Below are 23,980 nucleotides of genomic sequence, written 5' to 3'. Positions count from 1 at the left end.
GGTGTGGCAAAAATGACCCCAGCAGAGTTGACGTGTCTAGATCCAATTGCAGTTTCCATGCACTTTGACCAAAAATGGACACCTATATTTAATGAGCTAATTTGTTCAAAGACAAATCCTTTGTTTGGTAAAATTAAGGATCATTTCTGGCGTATCGAGTATCAGAAACGAGGTGCGCCTCATGTACACTGTGTGTTGTGGATTGAAGATGCTCCTATTATTGGGAAATCAACAGCCTCTGAAGTGATTCAGTATATCAATATCCGGGTTGCAGCGGTAGCTAGCAACCTAGTAAGAGACGATCACCTCCAATGTTAAGAAATATAAAACCCCCCAACTCCTAAAAAAAGAGTCAGATCAAAACAAAAAGTACACCATTAGAACCACCTTGTCCGAATCCTTTATAAAGAAAACTTACCGCCCTTTGGCTTGAATAACAAAGAAAATATATTAGCTTGAAAATCAAGAAAATAGACTTTTACCACGTTATTCTCCACAAACGGGATATTTTTTCTTTTTTCTTTTTCTTTTCCACAGATAGCTTGGCACTGGAACATCGTAGAGGGTTGTTCAATAGCTCATTTTAAAGGAAATTAATTGGGTTAAAAATCTATAGTAACTAAAATAAATTATTTCTAAAAGAGAATAAATTTTTCCACCAAAAACTGCATTTTTGATGTCTTTTCACACTGCAGTCTTTCAAACATAATCGTATACCAGCGGTAAGATTTGAACCCACGCCTCCGAAGAGACTGGTGGTTAATTACATTAAAAGACGATCATTGGAATAACAAACAATTGCATACATTGGAATTAGTTAGCTACTTGATTGTTTGAGGTTCGTCTCTTACTATTTCAAAGAAGAAAAAGCCTTAGGCTTTTTCCTGTTTGTAATCAGTTTATTATCCGGGTTGCAGCGGTAGCTAGAAACTTACATAAAGGATCTATAATAAAGAACCACCTTTTGCCTATACTAAATTTTATACGCCACTTAATTATAGTATAAAGAACGAGCTCTTGCCTCTACTAAATTTTATACGCCACTTAATTATGGTATAGGTTAGTAATTCAACAGATAGCTTGGCACTGGAACATCGTAGAGAGTTGTTCAATGGCTCATTTGAAAGTTACATAAAGGAACAATATAGTTCATCATAAATGGTATTTGTCAATTAGGTTTTTTATAATAAAGATTAAACTCTTCCCTATACTAACTTGCATACGCAACTTCACTATAGTTAAGATTACAGTATTTATATTTTACATCCGGGTTGCAGCGGTAGCTAGCAACCTAGTAAGAGACGATCACGTCCAATGTTAAGAAATATAAAACCCATACATCCTAACAGAGGAGTCAGATCAAATCAAAAAGTACACCATTAGAACCGCCTTGTCCGAAATACATAAAGGATCGATACAGTCTAAATGCGGACTATTTAAGGTTCATCGGATATCCGGGTTGCAGCGGTAGCTAGCAACCTAGTAAGAGACGATGACGATCACACTCCACAGTAAAAAATGAAATATTCCATAAATCATAAAACTAGAATCAGATAAAAAAAAAAATCGAAGTACGCTTAGAACCACCTTGTCCGAAACCCCTTCATAGGGAACTTACCGTCCCTTGGCTTGAACAACATGTAAAATATATTGCCTTGCAAAAAAGAAAATATATTGGCTTGAAAATCAAGAAAATTGAATTTAACCACGTTATTCTGCACAAACGGGATATTTTTTTCTTTCTTTTGTTTCCAGAGATAGCTTGGCACTGGAACATCGTAGAGAGCTGTTCAATGGCTCATTTTAAAGGAAATCTCTAGATCTAGCGCCTTTTGCACTTAATTTTTTTATTAATTATTTTTCACGAAAAACTTAATTTTGTATATACAATATTGATCAAAGATGTCATAGTCGTTGGATATAGTACATAAAGGCTCGATCATCGAATTTAAGCTGAAACTAAGTAAAGGACAATTATGCCTCCATATATTCACAGTGATGTATAAGATTTCCCATTACATCTGTAAACTGTTCCACAGTTGCCGGTCCATACCTTGGATTTACAGTAAAAAACGATCTCTCTCCCATAGTAACTGATATCCGGGTTGCAGCGGTAGCTAGCAACCTAGTAAGAGACGATCACCTCCAATGTTATTACATTAATCCGGGTTGCAGCGGTAGCTAGCAACCTAGTAAGAGACGATCACCTCCAATGTTAAGAAATATAAAACCCCCCAACTCCTAAAAAAAGAGTCAGATCAAAACCAAAAGTACACTATTAGAACCGCCTTGTCCGAATCCTCTATAAAGGAAACTTACCGCCCTTTGGCTTGAATAACAAAGAAAATATATTGGCGTGAAAATCAAGAAAATTGACTTTTACCACGTTATTCTCCACAAACGGGATATTTTTTCTTTCCGCTTGATTTTTCTCCTCAGCTAGCTGGGCACTGGAAAATCATAGAGAGCTGTATAATAGCTCATTTTAAAGGAAATTGCAACATCTAGTTTCTTTTGTAATTAAAAATAAAATACTTTTTAAAGTAGAATCAATTTTTTCAAAAAAATTGCATTTTTGATGTATTTTCATACTGCAGTCTTTTCAAAGATATTTGAATTTTGAAGCAATCAAACAGTTCATGGTAATGAACTCTATAGTAAAAATAGCTACTTGTCTCAATAGTAACCGAAACTCCTGGAACCAAAATATTCTTTTTTGGCCTAATCGCTAAAATTATTATGTAAACTGCAAAAATATTTATGATGCCTAATCAGTAATAGTAAGTTCTTAATTTAAACAACAAAAACATATGAAAATTTTATAATTAGTTTTACTTTTTGTCTCCTGGAATAAAATTTTTTTTAATCTCAGTTCAAAGTTGTTAGTGTATTCTGGAACCAAACCTTTTTTGGTTTGTAACCCGTAAAGTACGTATCTCCATATTATTGTGTTATAATTGCAATTATTTTAGTTTTCAGTACAGAATCGCTAGTATAATAAAGAACGACCTCTTGCCTATACTAAATTTTATACACCACTTAATTATAGTATAGGTTAGTAATTCAACACTTAGCATGGCACTGGAACATCGTAGAGATTTGTTCAATGGCTCATTTTAAAGGAAATTAATGGGGTTAAAAACATTTTGTAATTAAAACAAATTATTTTTATTACATTAAGAAATTTTAATTATGTTCCTTAAGAAATGATCATAAGTAAAAATTTCCCATACGGAAATTGAACTCAAGCCTGCTGGGTGAGAGCTATTCCAACCTCTAGACCATATAGGATATATTAAAATATCCGATTAATGAAGTTAATGTTAAAGAACAAATTATAAACCTAGTTAGCTGCCTGATTATTTGAAGATCGTCTCTTACTATTCCAAAGAAGAAAAAGCCATAGGCTTTTTCCTGTTTGCAATTTATTTTATAATAAAGAATGAACTTCAGGCTTTACTAACTGAAAAGTTTAGTATTTTTATATAGTAAAGAACGAGCTCTAAATGATAGTTGTAGCTATTGCTGCAATCAAGTGAAAGACAAACCAAAGCATATAGTAACTAAAAGTTTTAAATATGTTTTGGAAAATCATAATTGCTGTAGATGGCAAAACCTAGTGAAAGGCGAACCAGAGCCCATAGTAACTAAAAAGTGAAAAAACACGCTTTGAAAACTCACATTAAAAGACAATCATTGGAATAACAAACCATTGGATACATCGGACCTCATTAGCTACTTGATTGTTTGACGTTCGTCTCTTTCAAAGAAAAAAGCCGTAGGCTTTTTCCTATTTGTTTTACATTAAAGAAATTAGCTAATTTCGGTTTTTAGAGTTTCGGTTACTATTGAGACGTATCGCTCTTACTATTTACATAAAGAATCGATAACGTTTATGATAAATGGGGCCTAAGCTACTTTCAGTGGAAATAGCTGAAACCGAGTAAAGAACAAACCATGGCACATAGTAACTAAACGTTAAGATAATAAATTTAACTTTTAAATGGAAGTTTGATACGTGACTCTTTCAAGGTCGTCTCTTACTATTCCAAATAAGTTATAATAAAGAACGACCTCTTGCCTATACTAAATTTTATACACTACTTAATTATAGTATAGGTTAGTAATTCCACAGATAGCTTGGCACTGAAGCATCGTAGAGAGTTGTTTAATGGCTCATTTTAAAGGAAATTAATGGGTTAAAAAAACCTTTTGTAATTATAAAACAAATTATTTTTAATTACAGGAAAGAACAAACCCTAGCCTATACTAACATCCGGGTTGCATCCGGGTTGCAGCGGTATAATAGTAAGAGACGATTACGCCCCATAGTAAATACTAAAGTAACCCATAACTCCTGAAAAAAGGTTCAGATCAAAACAAAAAGTACACTATTAGAACCGCCTTGTCCAAATTACATTAAAAGACGATCATTGGAAGTACAATAAGGAACGAACTGTAACCCATAGTAACTGAAGTATTAAATCAAACAGTTCTAGGTCATAATAAAGAGCTGTGTAATGGCTTATTTTAAATATAATAAAGAACGACCTCTTGTCTATACTAAATTTTATAGGCCACTTAACTATAGTATAGGCTAGTACAGTTATATTTAAGGTCAATATATTACAATTTTTAACTAAAAGACGGTCATTGGAATAAAAACCCAATACATACATTTGATTTAGTTAGCTACTTGATTGTTTGAGGCTAGTCTCTTACTATTTCAAAGAAGAAAAAGCCGTAGGCTTTTTCCTGTTTGTAATCCGGGTTGCAGCGGTAGCTAGCAACCTAGTAAGAGACGATCACGTCCAATGTTAAGAAATATAAAAACCCATAGTTCCTAAAAAAGGATATAATAAAGAACGACCTCTTGCCTATACTAAATTTTATACGCCACTTATATATAACAAGAGTGTTTGGATAGCATTTATTGATATAAGGAAAATATCTAAAGCACTACTTTGAAAGAAAATAATAGTGCGTATAGGAACATTAAAGCATACACACTAGAAGAGTTGAAAGAGACTCTTGAGATTCGTGTGTATTGAAAAGAAATTTGACAAGAGCAAACTCATTAAGTAAAAGACGGAGCAATCTTATGAAAAATTAAAAATGATTCCAATTTAGACTTAGTAGAGCATTTCTCTATACAACCATTTGGTTCGTCGGTGCCAAAGTACTTTATTGATGACTTCAAGAACAAAAAAAAAACATTGAGAATGACCAATTTCAATTGAAAAGATCGTTCTAACAGTTCTTGGCGACGAACTGTATAGTAAGAGCGACTCGTCTCAATAGTAAACGAAACTCTAAAAAACGGAATTTTAATATCAATAGATACATAAAAAGAATTGGATTTTAATGTTGATTTTAAATATATAAGTTTCATGAAGTTTACTCATATCCATCAAAAGTTACGAGCCTGAAAAAATTGCCTTATTTTCAAAAAAAAGGGAAAAACGCCTCCTAAAAGTCATAGAATCTTAGTGAAAATACACCATGATATTCAGCGTATCAGAGAACCCAAATGTAGAGGTTTCAAGCTCCTATCGGCAAAAATGTGGAATTTTGTATTTTTTGCCAGAAGAAAGATCAGGGATAACGTGTTTATTTGCCCTTGATTTACTTTAATCAGTAAAAAACTTAATGGTCAATATACATAGTTTAACTAGAAGGAAAGTGAATACATAACATGATACCTTTTTTTATCCTCTCTCGTAATTTAACAATTGCTTCGGGAAGAAATTAAATTTTGAGCCCCTAATGGGGCTTCAAAAGGTAAAACAGATCTGAAGGACATTACATTTTGAGCCCCAAATGGGGCCCCAAAAGGTAAAACAATTCTTAGTAACTCAAAATTATAAATATATTCCTAAGAAAAAGTTTAGCATCTTTTTTCTTTTCTTTTTTTTCTTTTCTTCATATAGTGGGGCTCTGAAACATCGCAGAGAGCTGTTAAATAGCTCATTTTAAAGGCAATTGATGGGGTTGAAAACATTTTGTAATTAAAAAAAAATATTTTTAAAATATGATAAATTTTTCTACAATCAAACAGTTCGTGGCCGAAACTCTAAAAACGGAATTTAGATACCAATAGATACATCATAAGAATTAGATTTTTATGCTGATTTTAAATATGTAAGTTTCATCAAGCAAAGCTAGTGTGTCAACGATATACAATACAGGATTTGAATGAAAATGCTTTAGATAGTAGGACCACCAACATAAATTCTACTATAAAAAGCCGGTCGGCGGAGAAAAATCACTCAATTAAATGGAAACGTCATCGAGATCTCTGCAAATATAAGCCCATTGACATAGAAATGTGTCAGATACTCTTTTGCACAATTTCCGAGATGAAAGGAGATTCGTCAATGGATTCCCTTGTAGAATTGTATTTGGATAAATTGAGCTATTGCACAAACCAGTCAATTTGTCTTTTCACACTGCAGTCTTTCAAACATTATAATTTATATAAAGGACCGATATAGTTCATCATAAATGGTCTTTGTCATCATGTTTTTTTTTATTTAGTTATCCAGAAAAATACCTGAAAATTTTAAAATTAGTTTGGTTTTTCTTTCGCTTAAAGTGACTTGTTACGCCATTTTATCGGGTGTAGACAAATTTGACATTTGGTTTTGACTGGTATTTATTACATAAAGGATCGATACTGTAAATTGGAATGTTCTAATTACAATAAAGAATCCGGGTTGCAGCGGTAGCTAGCAACCTAGTAAGAGACGATCACGTCCAATGTTAAGAAATAAAAAAAAAACTGCATTTTTGATGTCTTTTCACACTGCAGTCTTTCAAACATAATCGTATACCAGCGGTAAGATTTGAACCCACGCCTCCGAAGAGACTGGTGGCTAACACCAGTGTCTTGGACCACTCGGCCAGGCTGCCTCTCATAAATAAATATATATGTGAATTTGGGTTGCAGCAGTAGCTAGCAACCTAGTAAGAGACGATCAGTCCTATGCTAAGAAATATAACAAAAGTCCTAAAAATAGAGTAAGATCAAAACAAAAGTACATCATTAGAACTACCTTGTCTGAAACCCTACTAGATAAATAATGAATGTCGTAGCTTTATATTAGAGCTATGAAGTGAATAGAAAAACACGAAATTATATTGTTGTTTCTGATGACGTCATGAAATAATATCATTGCGCCTTGACGTCAATAAAATCATTACGCCGTGACATCATAATTACTACTTAAGAACGACACAGATGTAAATTCTTGATTAGAATAATGGTTAGATCGAAGCAAGCTATACGCAATTTGAAAAAACAGTACTACACAAACAACAGAGATAGTATCTTGAAAAGAGAAAAGCAAAGGTATTCAACCGACCAGGTGCATCGAGAAGTAAAAATTGAAAGAGCAAAACAAAGGTATTCAACCGACCAGGCGTATCGAGAAGTAATAATTGAGAGAGAAAAACAAACGTATTCAACCGACCAGGTGCATCGAGAAGTAAAAATTGAGAGAGCAAAACAAAGGTATTCAACCGACCAGGCGTATCGAGAAGTAATAATTGAGAGAGCAAAACAAAACAGCAAGATGTGTTATCACAATGATGAAGATTATAGACATGCAAAAATTGAGACAGCCAAACAAAAGATCAAGGAGCGTTACTGGGGTGACAAAATCTATAATGAAAAAATTAAATTCTCTGCGAGGTTGTACCGAAGAACGCATAAGGACAAAGGGAAAAATTACATTCAGAAATACAAGAAGATGGCAAAAATGCAGGCTGATCTTTGTAAATTGAGAAACATTTTACGCATGTTTTATCGGGATCACAAAAAGTATTCAAAATTACAGATTAAAGTTCTCTTTGAAAGAGCGGATGCTGTTGAAAAATCGGCTAGAAATTCCTTGGCAAAGCTTCATAGTAATATCCAAAAGAAATGTTGTCAGTTTAACGAAAAGCTTCCAAGGTATGGATTGGCAACTGCGGAACAGTTTATAGATGCAATGGAAAATGTTCGACAACACAGTGAATATACGGAGGCGTACTTCTTAGAAAATTCGTATATTAATTTTGGAAGGAGCAATTGCAGTTTATGTAGCAGCAATAAAAATATATATACAAGCATACCTATCAACAGCCAAGGAAAAGCAATGTTTTTCAATTATGGCGAAAACGAGCCTGTTATGGTTATTAGTTAATGTGTTTGTAAGACTAATGATTTAGAACAAATTCCTGGAACACCGACTCAAGAAAAAAGCATTTCTAACTCTGTTTTAAACAGTTCGTTTAGTTCTACTGAATATTTGGCAAAAAATTCTCTGTGTAGTAGAACAAACTGTCCTGAAAAGTACGAGACAACTATTGAAAAATGCTCTAAAACTAGATCTGACAAGGAAATTATGATGGCTGAAGTCACCTATAACAATCTGAGTAAACATTCAAAACCAAAAATTGGGCAGCAGGTTACTTGGCAATGTCACCCTGATATCTGCAAGCTCTATCCGACGGATATTGAATTATGTCAAATTCTTTTTGATATCCTTGAAAATCATATAGCATTAAAATTTTCAACTGACAAAGTGACAGAAAGTTTCCTTTACAGGGGTCTCAGATATGGTGGTTCTAATGGTGTACTTTTTGTTTTGATCTGATTTTTTTTTTAGGTGTTATGGGTTTTTATATATCTTAACATTGGACGTGATTGTCTCTTAATAGGGTTGCTAGGTACCACTACAACCCGGATGATGTGAAATTATAAACAGGGAAAAGCCTATGGCTTTTTCTTGATTGGAATAGTAAGAGACGACCTGGCTACAAACTATGATTATGGCATCATTGATCAATCTTTAACATGAAATGTTCTTTGCTGTAATGGTTTGTTCTTTACTAGGTATTAGCCGTCTCTAAGGCCATGATACTGATGGAAATTACATAATCGCTATTTATTTTTCATTTTTAATGGGCTAGGTGTCGTTCTTTATTGCAACAAAAATTTACTAACCTATACTATAGTTAAGTGGCCTATATAATTTAGTATAGGCAAGAGGTCGTTCTTTATTATAACATTCTCCTGACTTTTCAACATTTTCCCAGCACAGTAATCACAGACAAAGAATGAATCTATGACATCCTCTTTCCAACCTGTACATTGAATTAGTTGTTCTCTGTCATCTTTGGGTATGTCCTGTTGTAGGTGTTCTAAAATCGTGGCCATCATTACATCAAAACCTTTCTTATTTGAAAGGGATCTTAGACTCTTCAATTGGTATTTTGTCTTTATCTGCTCACAACTGTCACAATGCATTGTGGGGTATACATCCCTAATGTTAGCTACCTTATCAAGGCTCTCACCAAATAATTTTATTATTGTATTTTCATCCACAGAAACTCTAATATTGCTATCACCGTAAATGAAGTCTTGACTATTATTACGACAGAGTCTACTTGACACTTCTTCTATGTAATGACTTAGTTCCTTGTACGAGCCCTCGACTTTTAGTAGATTAATAAGTTGTATAATCTTACATTTTGATACTGCCTTATATACGCTATTAATGAAACAGTTCAAGACAGGAAAATGTGGAGCTAGTGCCCTTAGAGAACGCAAATAGCTCTGACATCCCTCATTTGGGCTACAGTATAACGAATGCCCATGCTTTCTTGTGTCCCTGTAATTGATTTCACAATAATCCAAGCCGCCAAGGTAGAAATTAACCACTTTGTCAGTTGAAAATTTTAATGCTATATTATTTTCAAGGACATCAAAAAGAATTTGACATAATTCAATATCCGTCGGATAGAGCTTGCAGATATCAGGGTGACATTGCCAAGTAACCTGCTGCCCAATTTTTGGTTTTGAATGTTTACTCAGATTGTTATAGGTGACTTCAGCCATCATAATTTCCTTGTCAGATCTAGTTTTAGAGCATTTTTCAATAGTTGTCTCGTACTTTTCAGGACAGTTTGTTCTACTACACAGAGAATTTTTTGCCAAATATTCAGTAGAACTAAACGAACTGTTTAAAACACAGTTAGAAATGCTTTTTTCTTGAGTCGGTGTTCCAGGAATTTGTTCTAAATCATTAGTCTTACAAACACATTTACTAATAACCCTAACAGGCTCGTTTTTGCCATAATTGAAAAACATTGCTTTTCCTTCGCTTTTGATAGGTATGCTTGTATATATATTTCTATTACTGCTACATAAACTGCAATTGCTCCTTCCAAAATTAATATACGAATTTTCTAAGAAGTGCGCCTCCGTATATTCACTGTTTTGTCGAATATTTTCCATTGTATCTATAAACTGTTCCGCAGTTGCCAGTCCATACCTTGGAAGCTTTTCGTTAAACTGAAAACATTTCTTTTGGATATTACTATGAAGCTTTGCCAAGGAATTTCTATTCGACTTTTCAACAGCATCCGCTCTTTCAAAGAGAACTTTAATCTGTAATTTTGAATACTTTTTGTGATCCCGATAAAACATGCGTAAAATGTTTCTCAATTTACAAAGATCAGACTGCATTTTTGCCATCTTCTTGTATTTCTGAATGTAATTTTTCCCTTTGTCCTTATGCGTTCTTCGGTACAACCTCGCAGATAATTTAATTTTTTCATTATAGATTTTGTCACCCCAGTAACGCTCCTTGATCTTTTGTTTGGCTGTCTCAATTTTTGAATGTCTATAATCTTCATCATTGTGATAACACATCTTGCTGTTTTGTTTTGCTCTCTCAATTATTACTTCTCGATACGCCTGGTCGGTTGAATACCTTTGTTTTGCTCTCTCAATTAGTACTTCTCGATACGCCTGGTCGGTTGAATACCTTTGTTGTGCTCTCTCAATTTTTACTTCTCGATGCGCCTGGTCGGTTGAATACCTTTGTTTTGCTCTCTCAATTATTACTTCTCGATACGCCTGGTCGGTTGAATACCTTTGTTTTGCTCTATCAATTTTTACTTCTCGATGCACCTGGTCGGTTGAATACCTTTGCTTTTCTCTTTTCAAGATACTATCTCTGTTGTTTGTGTAGTACTGTTTTTTCAAATTGCGTATAGCTTGCTTCGGTCTAACCATTATCCGGGTTGCAGCGGTAGCTAGCAACCTAGTAAGAGACGATCACGTCCAATGTTAAGAAATATAACAACCCATAGTTCCTTACAGAGGAGTCAGATCAAAACAAAAAGTACACCATTAGAACCGCCTTGTCCGAAACCCCTGTATAAGAAACTTTCTGTCCCTTGGCTTGAACAGCAAGGGAAATATATTGGCATGAAAATCAAGAAAATTTACTTTAACCACGTTATTCTCCCCAAACGGTATATTTTTTTCTCTTTTTTTTTTCTTTTTTATTTTCCACAGATAGCTTGGCACTGGAACATCGTAGAGGGTTGTTCAATAGCTCATTTTAAAGGAAATTAATTGGGTTAAAAATCTATAGTAACTAAAATAAATTATTTCTAAAAGAGAATAAATTTTTCCACCAAAAACTGCATTTTTGATGTCTTTTCACACTGCAGTCTTTCAAACATAATCGTATACCAGCGGTAAGATTTGAACCCACTCCTCCGAAGAGACTGGTGGCTAACACCAGTGTCTTGGACCACTCGGCCAGGCTGCCTCTCATAAATAAATATATATGTGAATTTGGGTTGCAGCAGTAGCTAGCAACCTAGTAAGATTCTAATCAAGAATGAGATAATTTACATCTGTGTCGTTCTTAAGTAGTAATTATGACGTCACGGCGTAATGATTTTATTGACGTCAAGGCGCAATGATATTATTTCATGACGTCATCAGAAACAACAATATAATTTCGTGTTTTTCTATTCACTTCATAGCTCTAATATAAAGCTACGACATTCATTATTTATCTAGTAGGGTTTCAGACAAGGTAGTTCTAATGATGTACTTTTGTTCTGATCTTACTCTATTTTTAGGACTTTTGTTATATTTCTTAGCATGGGACTAATCATCTCTTACTAGGTTGCTAGCTACTGCTGCAACCCAAATTCACATATATATTTATTTATGAGAGGCAGCCCGGCCGAGTGGTCCAAGACACTGGTGTTAGCCACCAGTCTCTTCGGAGGCGTGGGTTCAAATCTTACCGCTGGTATACGATTATGTTTGAAAGACTGCAGTGTGAAAAGACATCAAAAATGCAGTTTTTGGTGGAAAAATTTATTCTCTTTTAGAAATAATTTATTTTAGTTACTATAGATTTTTAACCCAATTAATTTCCTTTAAAATGAGCTATTGAACAACCCTCTACGATGTTCCAGTGCCAAGCTATCTGTGGAAAAGAAAAAGAAAAAAAAAGAAAAAATATCCCGTTTGGGGAGAATAACGTGGTAAAAGTCTATTTTCTTGATTTTCAAGCCAATATATTTCCCTTGCTGTTCAAGCCAAGGGACAGAAAGTTTCCTATACAGGGGTTTCGGACAAGGCGGTTCTAATGGTGTACTTTTTGTTTTGATCCGACTCCTGTTTTAGGAACTATTGGTTTTTATATTTCTTAACATTGGACGTGATCGTCTCTTACTAGGCTGCTAGCTACCGCTGCAACCCGGATTACTGACTGAGAATGACATTAATATATTTTTACATTTTTTCAGTTCAGAATCGCTAAAGTTATTGTGTAAACTGCAAAAATGTTTATGGTGTTCTCCTAGAGTTACTCCTAAAGTGCGTATCTCTATAACGCTCTGCTATATTTCCGTAGAGAAGAAATTCTTTTTTTGTTGTAGTTTTCAGTTCAGAATAGCTAAAGTTACTGTGTAAACTGCAAAAATGTTTGTTGTGTCTTAGCATTAATTTAAAAAATTTTAATTCAAACTAGAAAAATACCTGAAAATTCAGAATCGGTTTTTTTTTGTTTGGTTTTTACTACTCGTCATGGGATTTTATGGGTAGAACTTTAAATGTAAGAAAAGATTCTGGTAGCAGCAATAGCTAGCAACCCCTTCAGTTTGTATGAGTATGTGTTTGTGTATGCTGCAACCCGGACTACAATTAATTCTAATTTCAATTCCTGTGAGCTAGTGTTCGTTTTTTATTATAACCGCTGCAACCCGTATTTCTACCGCTGCAACCCGTATTATGTAATTAATAGGTTGCTAGCTACCGCTGCAACCTAGATATTCGTATTTCTGTTACTATGAGCTAAGGTTCGTTCTTCACTGTAAAATCGCTGCAAACCGGATACGACGACTCCTTCGATACGAAGTGCCTGACTGAAGAAGAAAAAAACACAGTGGGCCCACATCGTTCTTTACTCAGGCAGTGCTAGCGCGCTGTCTCTGATAATAAACTGATTACACACAGGAAAAAGCCTACGGCTTTTTCTTCTTTGAAATAGTAAGAGACGAGTCTCAAGCAATCAAGTAGCTAGCTAATTCCAATGTATGCAATTGTTTGTTATTCCAATGATCGTCTTTTATTGTAACTATGTTTCAGCCATCTCTACAGTAATGATACTGATGGAAATTATATATTCCCTATTTATGTTTTAGTTAACATGGGCAAGGTGTCGTTCTTTATTGTAATCTGACTCTTTTCTCAGGAGTTAGGGGTTTTTATATTTCTTAACATTGGACGTGATCGTCTCTTATTAGGTTGCTAGCTACCGCTGCAACTCGGATGAAAAGTTAACCTAGGCTAGATGTCATTCTTTATTATGCTCCAGCTACCCCTGGAACCACCATATATCAGTTTTTATGGGCGAGGGATCGTTCTATATAATAATCCAATCACTTTTGATTATTAAAAAGGGTACGAGTGCTTTGAAATTCCAGTCGAATGAGCATTTTATGAAGTTTTTACGACAACACCTTCTATAAAAACCTTATATGCCCCCAGGGCATAAATTAAAACCCTTTTCCTGAGGATTTTGTGGGACTTTGCTCCTCAAAATCATATTTTCTATCTGCAAATCAACTACGCTGAACGAAATGGCTATCTTAAAAATTTTGATTGGATGTGTTTGGGGGAATGATGGGTGAGGGAGGGGGCTAGTTGCCCGCAAATCACTTTCGACTATTAAAAAGTATACTAGCCCTTTGAATTTCCAACCGAATGAGCTTCTTTTGAAGCTTCTACGACAGCGCCTTCTATAAAAACCTTATATGCCACCAGGGCATAACTTAAAACCCTTGCCCCGAGGGTTGTGGGGGAGTGTCCTCCACAAAAAGATATTTTCTATCTGGAAATCAACTACACTGAACAAAATGACTATCTCAAAATTTTTATTGGATGTATTTGGAGGAAAGATGGGCGTGGGAGGATAGTTGCCCTCCAATCACTTTCGACTATTAAAAAGGGCACTAGCCCTTTGAATTTCCAATCAAATGAGCCTTTTTTGAGGTTTCTACGGCAACTCCTTCTACAAAAACCTTATATGCCCTCAGGCCATAACTTAAAACCCTTGCCCCGTGGGTTGTGGGGGAGTGTCCTCCTCAAAAAGATAATTTCTTTCTGGAAATAAATTACGCTGAACAAAAAGCCTATCTCAAAATTTTGATTGGACGTATCTGGGGGAATGATGGGCGGTGGGGGATAGTTGCCCTCCAATCACTTTCGACTATTAAAAAGGGCACTAGCCACTCCAATTTCCAATCGAATAAGCTCTTTTCGAAGTTTCTACGACGACTACTTCGATACGAAGTGTCCGGGTATGGAGAAAAAAAAACGCATTGTGCCCACATCGGTCTTTACTTAGGCAGCGGTAGTGCGCTGCCTATGATTTTGATCTGAATCTTTTTTCAGGAGTTATGGGTTACTTTAGTTTTTACTATGGGGCGTTATCGTCTCTTACTAGGTTGCTAGCTACCGCTGCAACCCGGAGGATTTTTTAATCCAATGATCGTCTTTTAATGTAAACTAAGGGCAGGAGATTGTTCTATAACTCTTGACTGACAAAATTTATGATGAAATATATCGATCCGTTATAATATTCAAAGGTCAAACATCTTTGGTTTTTGTTATTACAAACAGGAAAAAGCCTATGGCTTTTTCTTAATTGGAATAGTAAGAGACGACCCGTTCTTTACTATAACTATTGAGACGAGTCGCTCTTACTATACAGTTCGTTACCACGAACTGTTTGATTTAGTTTTTACTATAGGTTGTGGTATTCTCTAAATAGGTTGCTAGCTACTGCTGCAACCCGGATTAGTAGTAAACGTGATCTCTTGCCAGTGTGCTAGCTACCTCTGCAACCCGGAATACCATGGGCAAAAGTTCGTTGTTTACTATAAAACTTTTCGAAAGACTCTTGTTTTATATTCACTTTAGTTACTATGTCCCGTGGTTTGTTCTTTACTAGGTTTCAAATATCTCTTCATCCATAACACTGCTGGCCCCATATATATTCCTTTACTTAACCATGGGCTAGTTATCGCTCTTTACTATAAAATTTAATTTGGCGTTTCTTACTAGGTTGCTAGCTACCACTTAAACCCGGATTATGTAATAGGTTGCTAGCTACCGCTGCAACCTAGATATTCTTATTTCTGCTACTATGGGCTAAGGTTCGTTCTTTCGTCTAAAACTAGCAAAAAACTTTTTAAGCCTGATGAAGATTTAACTAATGTGTCAAAAGTAACGTTGCAAGTCGACTATTTTGTTTTGGCCTTATTATAATTGGTATGGTGAAATGATAATATGCATATGGCTCTTAAATCATACTTCTTTATGGTTCCATATGGTCTAGTGGCTAGGATAGTTAACTTTCACTTAACAGGCTCGGGTTCGATTCCCGGTGTAGGAAAATTTTTAACTCTATAATCTTCTAACATTTGAACCTTTTATAATCTATAATGATGTATAATAATAAATACTGTAATCTTAACTATAGTGAAGTTGCGTATGCAAGTTAGTATAGGGAAGAGTTCGATCTTTATTATATTCTTTTAAATAGTAAGAGACGAGTCTCAAATAATCAAGTAGCTAGCTAATTCCAAAGGTATTCAATTTTTGTTATTCCAATGATCGTTTTTTATTGTAACTAGGTTTCAGCCATCTCTACAGCCATGATACTATTGGAAATTACATAATCCCTATTTATGTTTTAGTTAACATGGGCAAGGTGTCGTTCTTTATTGTATATGGACTAAGGTTCGTTCTTTCATGTAAAACTAGCAAAACATTTTTTAAGCCTGATGAAGATTTAACTAATGTGTCAAAAGTAAGGTTGCAAGTCGACGATTTTGTTTTTGCCTTATTATAATTGGTATGGTGAAATTATAATACGCATATGGCTCTTAAATCATACTTCTTTATGGTGCAATATGGTCTAGTGGCTAGGATAGTTAACTTTCACTTAACAGGCTTGGGTTCGATTCCCGGGGTGGGAAAATTTTTAACTCTATAATCTTCGAACATTTGAACCTTTTATAATTTATAATGATGCATAATATAAATACTGTAATCTTAACTATAGTGAAGTTGCGTATGCAAGTTAGTATAGGGAAGAGTTCGATCTTTATTATAACTTTCGCAAAACTTCATAGTAATATCCAAAAGAAATGTTGCATATTTAGTGAAAAGCTTCCAAGGTATGAACCGGCAACTGTGGAACAGTTTATAGATGTAATGGGAAATTTTATAGATCACTGTGAATATATGGAGGCATAATTGTTCTTTACTTAGTTTCAGCTTTAATTCGATGATCCAGACTTTATGTACTAACTACATCCAAAGACTATGACGTCATTGTTTAATATTGTATATAAAAAATTAAGTTTTTCGTAAAAAAAATTAATTAAAAAAAAAATTAAGTACAAATAGCGCTAGATCTAGAGATTTCCTTTAAAATGAGCCATTGAACAACTCTCTACGATGTTCCAGTGCCAAGCTATCTGTGGAAAAGAAAGAAAAAATATCCCGTTTGAGGAAAATAACGTGGTTTAAGTCAATTTTCTTGATTTTCAAGCCAATATATTTTCTTTGTTATTCAAGCCAAAGGGCGGCAAGTTTCCTTTATAGGGGTTTCGGATAAGGCGGTTCTAATGGTGTAATTTTTGTTTTGATCTGACTCCTTTTTTAGGAGTTATGGGTTTTTATATTTCTTAACATTGGACGTGATCGTCTCTTACTAGGTTGCTAGCTACCGCTGCAACCCGGATTTTGCAAAACTTCATAGTAATATCCAAAAGAAATGTTGCATGTTTAGTGAAAAGCTTCCAAGGTATGAACCGGCAACTATGGAACAGTTTATAGATGTAATGGGAAATTTTATAGATCACTGTTAATATATGGAGGCATAATTTTTATTTACTTAGTTTCAGCTTTAATTCGATGATCCAGACTTTATGTACTAACTACATACAAAGACTCTGACGTCATTGATTAATATTGTATATAAAAAATTAAGTTTTTCGTAAAAAAAATTAATTAAAAAAAAAAATTAAGTACAAATAGCGCTAGATCTAGAGATTTCCTTTAAAATGAGCCATTGAACAACTCTCTACGATGTTCCAGTGCCAAGCTATCTGTGGAAAAGAAAGAAAAAAATATCCCGTTTGAGGAAAATAACGTGGTTTAAGTCAATTTTCTTGATTTTCAAGCCAATATATTTTCTTTGTTATTCAAGCCAAAGGGCGGTAAGTTTCCTTTATAGGGGTTTCGGATAAGGCGGTTCTAATGGTGTAATTTTTGTTTTGATCTGACTCCTTTTTTAGGAGTTATGGGTTTTTATATTTCTTAACATTGGACGTGATCGTCTCTTACTATTATGACCTGACACTTTTTTTTAGGAGTTATGGGTTTTTATATTTCTTAACATTGGTCGTGATTGCCTCTTACTAGGTTGCTAGCTAGATTTAAAGATAGAATTATTTCTAATTGATTACAAACAGGAAAAAGCCTACGGCTTTTTCTTCTTTGAAATGGTAAGAGACGAACCTCAAACAATCAAGTAGCTAACTAAATCAATTGTATGTAATGGTTTTTTATTCCAACTTATTGTAACAACCCGGATTATAATTTATAATGATGTATAATATAAATACTGTAATCTTAACTATAGCGAAGTTGCGTATGCAAGTTGGTATAGGGAAGAGTTCGATCTTTATTATAATTGCTCTCTCAATTATTACTTCTCGATACGCCTGGTCGGTTGAATACCTTTTTTTTGCTCTCTCAATTTTTACTTCTCGATACACCTGGTCGGTTGAATACCTTTGCTTTTTTCTTTTCAAGTTACTATCTCTGTTGTTTGTGTAGTACTCTTTCTTCAACTTGCGTATAGCCTGCTTTGATCTAACCATTATTCTAATCAAGAATGAGAGAATTTTCAGTTTTGACTTTCCTTATATACTAATTATGACGTCACTCTATTCACGTCATAGCTCTAATATAAAACTATGATGATCTTATATAGTAATTATGACGTCCCTGCATCAAAAATACAGTTTTTATTGGAAAAATTTATTCTCTTTTAGAAATAATTTATTTTAGTTACTATAGATTTTTAACCCAATTAATTTCCTTTAAAATGAGCTATTGAACAACCCTCTACGATGTTCCAGTGCCAAGCTATCTCTGGATACAAAAAAAAAAGAAAAAAATATCCTTTTTGACGAGAATAACGTGGTTAAAGTCAATTTTCTTGATTTTCAAGCCAATATATTTCCATTGCTGTTCAAGCCAAGGGACAGAAAGTTTCCTATACAGGGGTTTCGGACAAGGCGGTTCTAATGGTGTACTTTTTGTTTTGATCTGACTCCTTTTTTAGGAGCTATGGGTTTTTTATTTCTTAACATTGGACGTGATCGTCTCTTACTAGGTTGCTAGCTACCGCTGCAACCCGGATGATCATCTTTTAATGGAAAATTTTAACATATTGATTTTAAATATAACTGTACTAGCCTATACTATAGTTAAGTGGCCTATAAAAGTTAGTATAGGCAAGAGGTTGTTCTTTATTATAATAATTGAAAAACATTGCTTTTCCTTCGCTGTTGATAGGTATGCTTGTATAAATATTTTTCTTGCTGCTACATAAACTGCAATTGCTCCTTCCAAAATTAATATACGAATTTTCTAAGAAGTACGCCTCCGTATATTCACTGTGTTGTCGAACATTTTCCATTGCATCTATAAACTGTTCCGCAGTTGCCAATCCATACCTTGGAAGCTTTTCGTTAAACTGACAACATTTCTTTTGGATATTACTATGAAGCTTTGCCAAAGAATTTCTAGCCGACTTTTCAGCAGCATCCGCTCTTTCAAAGAGAATTTTAATCTGTAATTTTGAATACTTTTCGTGATCCCGATAAAACATGCGTAAAATGTTTCTCAATTTACAAAGATCAGCCTGCATTTTTGCCATCTTCTTGTATTTCTGAATGTAATTTTTCCCTTTGTCCTTATGCGTTCTTCGGTACAACCTCGCAGAGAATTTAATTGTTTCATTATAGATTTTGTCACCCCAGTAACGCTCCTTGATCTTTTGTTTGGCTGTCTCAATTTTTACTTCTCGATACACCTGGACGGTTGAATACCTTTGCTTTTGGTTTTCCATATATTTGATGCGGTAATCTTCATCATTGTGATAACTCTCCTTGAACTTTTGTTTGGCTGTCTCAATTTTTGCATGTCTATAATCTTCATCATTGTGATAACACATCTTGCTGTTTTGTTTTGCTCTCTCAATTATTACTTCTCGATACGCCTGGTCGGTTGAATACCTTTGTTTTGCTCTCTCAATTATTACTTCTCGATACGCCTGGTCGGTCGAATACCTTTGTTTTGCTCTCTCGATTATTACTTCTCGATACACCTGGTCGGTTGAATACCTTTGCTTTTTTCTTTTCAAGATACTATCTCTGTTGTTTGTGTAGTACTGTTTTTTCAACTTGCGTGCAGCTTGCTTGATTGAAACCATTATGTAATTATAAATGAGAACATTTACAGTTCTGACGCTTCTTATATAGTAATTATGACGTCACGGCGTAATGATTTTATTGACATCATAGCGCAATGATATTATTTCATGACGTCATCAGAAACAACAATATAATTTCGTGTTTTTCTATTCACGTCATAGCTCTAATATAAAACTATGATGACATTCATTATTTATCTAGTAGGGTTTCAGACAAGGTAATTCTAATGATGTACTTTTGTTTTGATCTGACTCTATTTTTAGGAGTTTTGTTATATTTCTTAGAATTGGACTGATCGTCTCTTACTAGGTTGCTAGATACTGCTGCAACCCAAATTCACATATATATTTATTTATGAGATGCAGCCTGGCCGAGTGGTCCAAGGCACTGGTGTTAGCCACCAGTCTCTTCGGAGGCGTGGGTTCAAATCTTACCGCTGGTATACGATTATGTTTGAAAGACTGCAGTGTGAAAAGACATCAAAAATGCAGTTTTTGGTGGAAAGATTTATTCTCTTTTAGAAATAATTTATTTTAGTTGCAAAAGGTTTTTAGCCCAATTAATTTCCTTTAAAATGAGCTATTGAACAACCCTCTACGATGTTCCAGTGCCAAGCTATCTCTGGATACAAAAAAAAAAGAAAAGAGAAAAAAATATCCCGTTTGGGGGGAATAACGTGGTTAAAGCCACTTTTCTTGATTTTCAAGCCAATATATTTCCCTTGCTGTTCAAGCCAAGGGACAGAAAGTTTCCTAAACAGGGGTTTCGGACAAGGCGGTTCTAATGGTGTACTTTTTGTTTTGATCTGACTCCTTTTTTAGGAACTATGGGTTTTTATATTTCTTAACATTGGACGTGATCGTCTCTTACTAGGTTGCTAGCTACCGCTGCAACCCGGATTCTAATGGTGTAATTTTTGTTTTAATCTGACTCTTTTCTCAGGAGTTAGGGGTTTTTATATTTCTTAACATTGGACGTGATCGTCTCTTACTAGGTTGCTAGCTACCGCTGCAACCCGGAAAAATATAAATACTGTAATCTTAACTATAGTGAAGTTGCGTATGCAAGTTAGTATAGGGTAGAGTTCGATCTTTATTATAATGCACCAACTAACAGACAATACTCCGCTGGTATGTCCTTCCAAGGAATAGAGAGGGGATACACTTTTTCGAACATCCCATATTTGAATCACTGGCATATGATCATCCTCAGAAGCGACTGCAATTTGGGTGCCAGCTTCAGGATTCCATGCAATACTTCTATGCTGTACCCTTGCAGATTCCGATATCGTCTGGATCCCTTTCATAGAACGCACATCGGCAATAATGACTTTTGACGAAAAAGCCGACGCAAGAATATTATCACATTTCATATTCCATGCCAGATCTGTAACACCACCAGTAACTTGTGGAAATGGCAACTGCAAATGGCCATTGGGCTTTTCTAAATCCCATAAAAATACTTCCGAGTCAGCAGATCCACTAGCCAAAAGGTTTGACTGGAAGTGACTAAATCCTAAAGCTGATATTTTTCCCGAATGATCTTGCGAGACTTGAAGAGGTTGTGTATGACCTTCTAGAATGTCGGAGACGGAATATAATTCAAGCAGACCACTTTCAGATCCTGCTGCAATGACCCCGAGAGCGCCACCATGCTGTCCCCATATTAATTTTTCATACCTGTGATTTGATTTTACTGTGGCTATGGACTGCAAAGAAATATTCTTGGATACCAGATCTAACTCAAATACTTCAATAGCGCTAGAACCGTTTGCTTCGAGCTCAACGAATTGTGCAGCAGTGCCACAAACCAGATAAATGGGACTAATGTCAGAAGGCGACCAAGCCACGTTTGCTGTCCTATTTATTTCCTTGATTTTCATTTTTTATCTGCTTATAAATATAATTTTGCTAATCTAGGTTTGCAATGCTGATGATTTTTTTTTTTTTTTGTGATATTAAATTATAGTCTTTCAATATAAATTTGAATTAAAAGATTAAAATTATTGCTCAGATACCATAAATATTTTTTGCAGTTTACATTATAACTTTAGCGATCCTGAACTGATAACAAAAATGAAATAAAATTTCGTGTCGTAAGATAAACGTGTATAAATATTACATTCACTTATTGTTATATATTTTTATACGAGAAAAGCCAATCCCTTTGTATTTTTTCAACAAATTGTAAACAATAACCTTTTTCAATGTGATTATAATAGCGTTATATTCGTTCTTTATTATAACTCTTTTTTTTCGAAAATAGTGCAAATTTTCTCCGGCTCATAACTTTTGATAGGTCAGATTAAACTTGATGAAACTGATATATTATAGATCATCGTAAAAATCCAATTGTTTTTATGTATCTGTTTGTATCAAAATTCCTTTTTTTTAGAGTTTCGGTTACTATTGAGCCGGGTCGCTATTACTATACAGTTCGTTACAACGAACAGTTTGAAATTTAATTACCTCAGACATGTATCAGGCTTTTTGCTTTAGCTGTTTGGATTTATTTAAAATCAAATGTACCCTCGTATGACGTCATATATACCCACAGACCTTTTTCTTTTCCCTATTGTATCAGTTACTATGAGATAATCTTTGGTCCTTACTGTTATGCAACCCAGATTCACATATATAGTTATTTATGAGAGGCAACCTGGCCGAGTGGTCCGAGGCACTGGTGTTAGCCACCAGTCTCTTCGGAGGCGTGGGTTCAAATCTTACCGCTGGTATACGATTATGTTTGAAAGACTGCAGTGTGAAAAGACATCGAAAATGCAGTTTTTGGTGGAAAAATTTATTCTCTTTTAGAAATAATTTATTTTAGTTACGAAAGGTTTTTAACCCAATTAATTCCCTTTAAAATGAGCTATTGAACAACCCTCTACGATGTTCCAGTGCCAAGCTATCTGTGGAAAAGAAAAAAAGAAAAAAAGAAAGAAAAAAATATCCCGTTTAGGCAGAATGTTGTAGTAGCTGCCACTTTTTTTGATTTTCAAGCCAATATATTTCCCTTGTTGTTCAAGCCAAAGAACAAAAAGTTTCCTATACAGGGGTTTCGGACAAGGCGGTTCTAATGGTGTACTTTTTGTTTTGATCTGACTCCTTTGTTAGGAACTATGGGTTTTTATATTTCTTAACATTGGACGTGATCGTCTCTTACTAGGTTGCTAGCTACCGCTGCATCCCGGATATCTATAAACTGTTCCGCAGTTGCCAATCCATACCTTGGAAGCTTTTCATTAAACTGACAACATTTCTTTTGGATATGACTATGAAGCTTTGCCAAAGCATTTCTAGCCGACTTTTCAACAGCATCCGCTCTTTCAAAGAGAAATTTAAACTGTAATTTTGAATACTTTTCGTGATCCTGGTAAAACATGCGTAAAATGTTTCTCAATTTACGAAGATCAGCCTGCATTTTCGCCATCTTCTTGTATTTCTGAATGTAATTTTTCCCTTTGTCCTTATGCGTTCTTCGGTACAACCTCGCAGAGAATTTAATTTTTTCATTATAGCTTTTGTCACCCCAGTATCTACCCATTATTCTTGTAGCAACTTTTTTCTTATTTTTGTTTCGGTAATCTTCATCATTATCATACAGTTCCTTGCTCTTTTGTCTAGCCTGCTCAATTCTTGCTTCTCTGTAATCTTTATCATTATCATACCGTTCCTTGCTCTTTTGTCTAGCCTGCTCAATTGTTGCTTCTCTATAAAGTTTATCATTGTGATAACGCTCCTTGATCTTTTGTCTAGCCTGCTCAATTCTTGCTTCTCTGTAATATTCATCCTTATCATACCGTTCCTTGCTCTTTTGTCTAGCCTGCTCAATTGTTGCTTCTCTGTAATCTTCATCATTACCATACCGTTCCTTGATCTTTTGTTTGGCTGTCTCAATTTTGGTAGGTCTATAATCTTCATTATTGTGATAACACATCTTGCTGTTTTGTTTTGATCTCTCAATTTTTACTTCTCGATACGCCTGGTCGGTTGAATACCTTTGCTTTTCTCTTTTCAAGATACTATCTCTGTTGTTTGTGTAGTACTGTTTTTTTAACTTGCGTGCAGCTTGCTTTGATCTAACCATTATGTAATTATGA

The 23,980-nt window shown here is 34.7% G+C and overlaps 1 protein-coding gene across 1 annotated transcript in view; it reads right to left on the bottom strand.

Moving 5' to 3' along the window:
• The window catches only part of LOC148947469 (protein transport protein Sec31A-like), a 38,995-nt gene extending 17,235 nt beyond the window's left edge, over positions 1 to 21,760 (bottom strand). Inside the window, exon 1 of the mRNA XM_089095899.1 lies at positions 20,993 to 21,760. Coding sequence (XP_088952025.1) covers positions 20,993 to 21,760 — 768 coding nt within the window. The remainder of the gene's footprint in view (positions 1 to 20,992) is intronic.
• Between the last annotated feature and the right edge of the window lie 2,220 nt (positions 21,761 to 23,980).

This window comes from Artemia sp. Qi Xiang Cuo, chromosome 10 (genome assembly GCF_049724085.1).
Source record: "Artemia sp. Qi Xiang Cuo chromosome 10, ASM4972408v1, whole genome shotgun sequence".
Taxonomy (NCBI): domain Eukaryota; kingdom Metazoa; phylum Arthropoda; class Branchiopoda; order Anostraca; family Artemiidae; genus Artemia; species Artemia sp. Qi Xiang Cuo.
The sequence above is the reverse complement of the archived record's forward strand: the minus strand, read 5'-3'. Positions and strand labels throughout refer to the sequence as shown.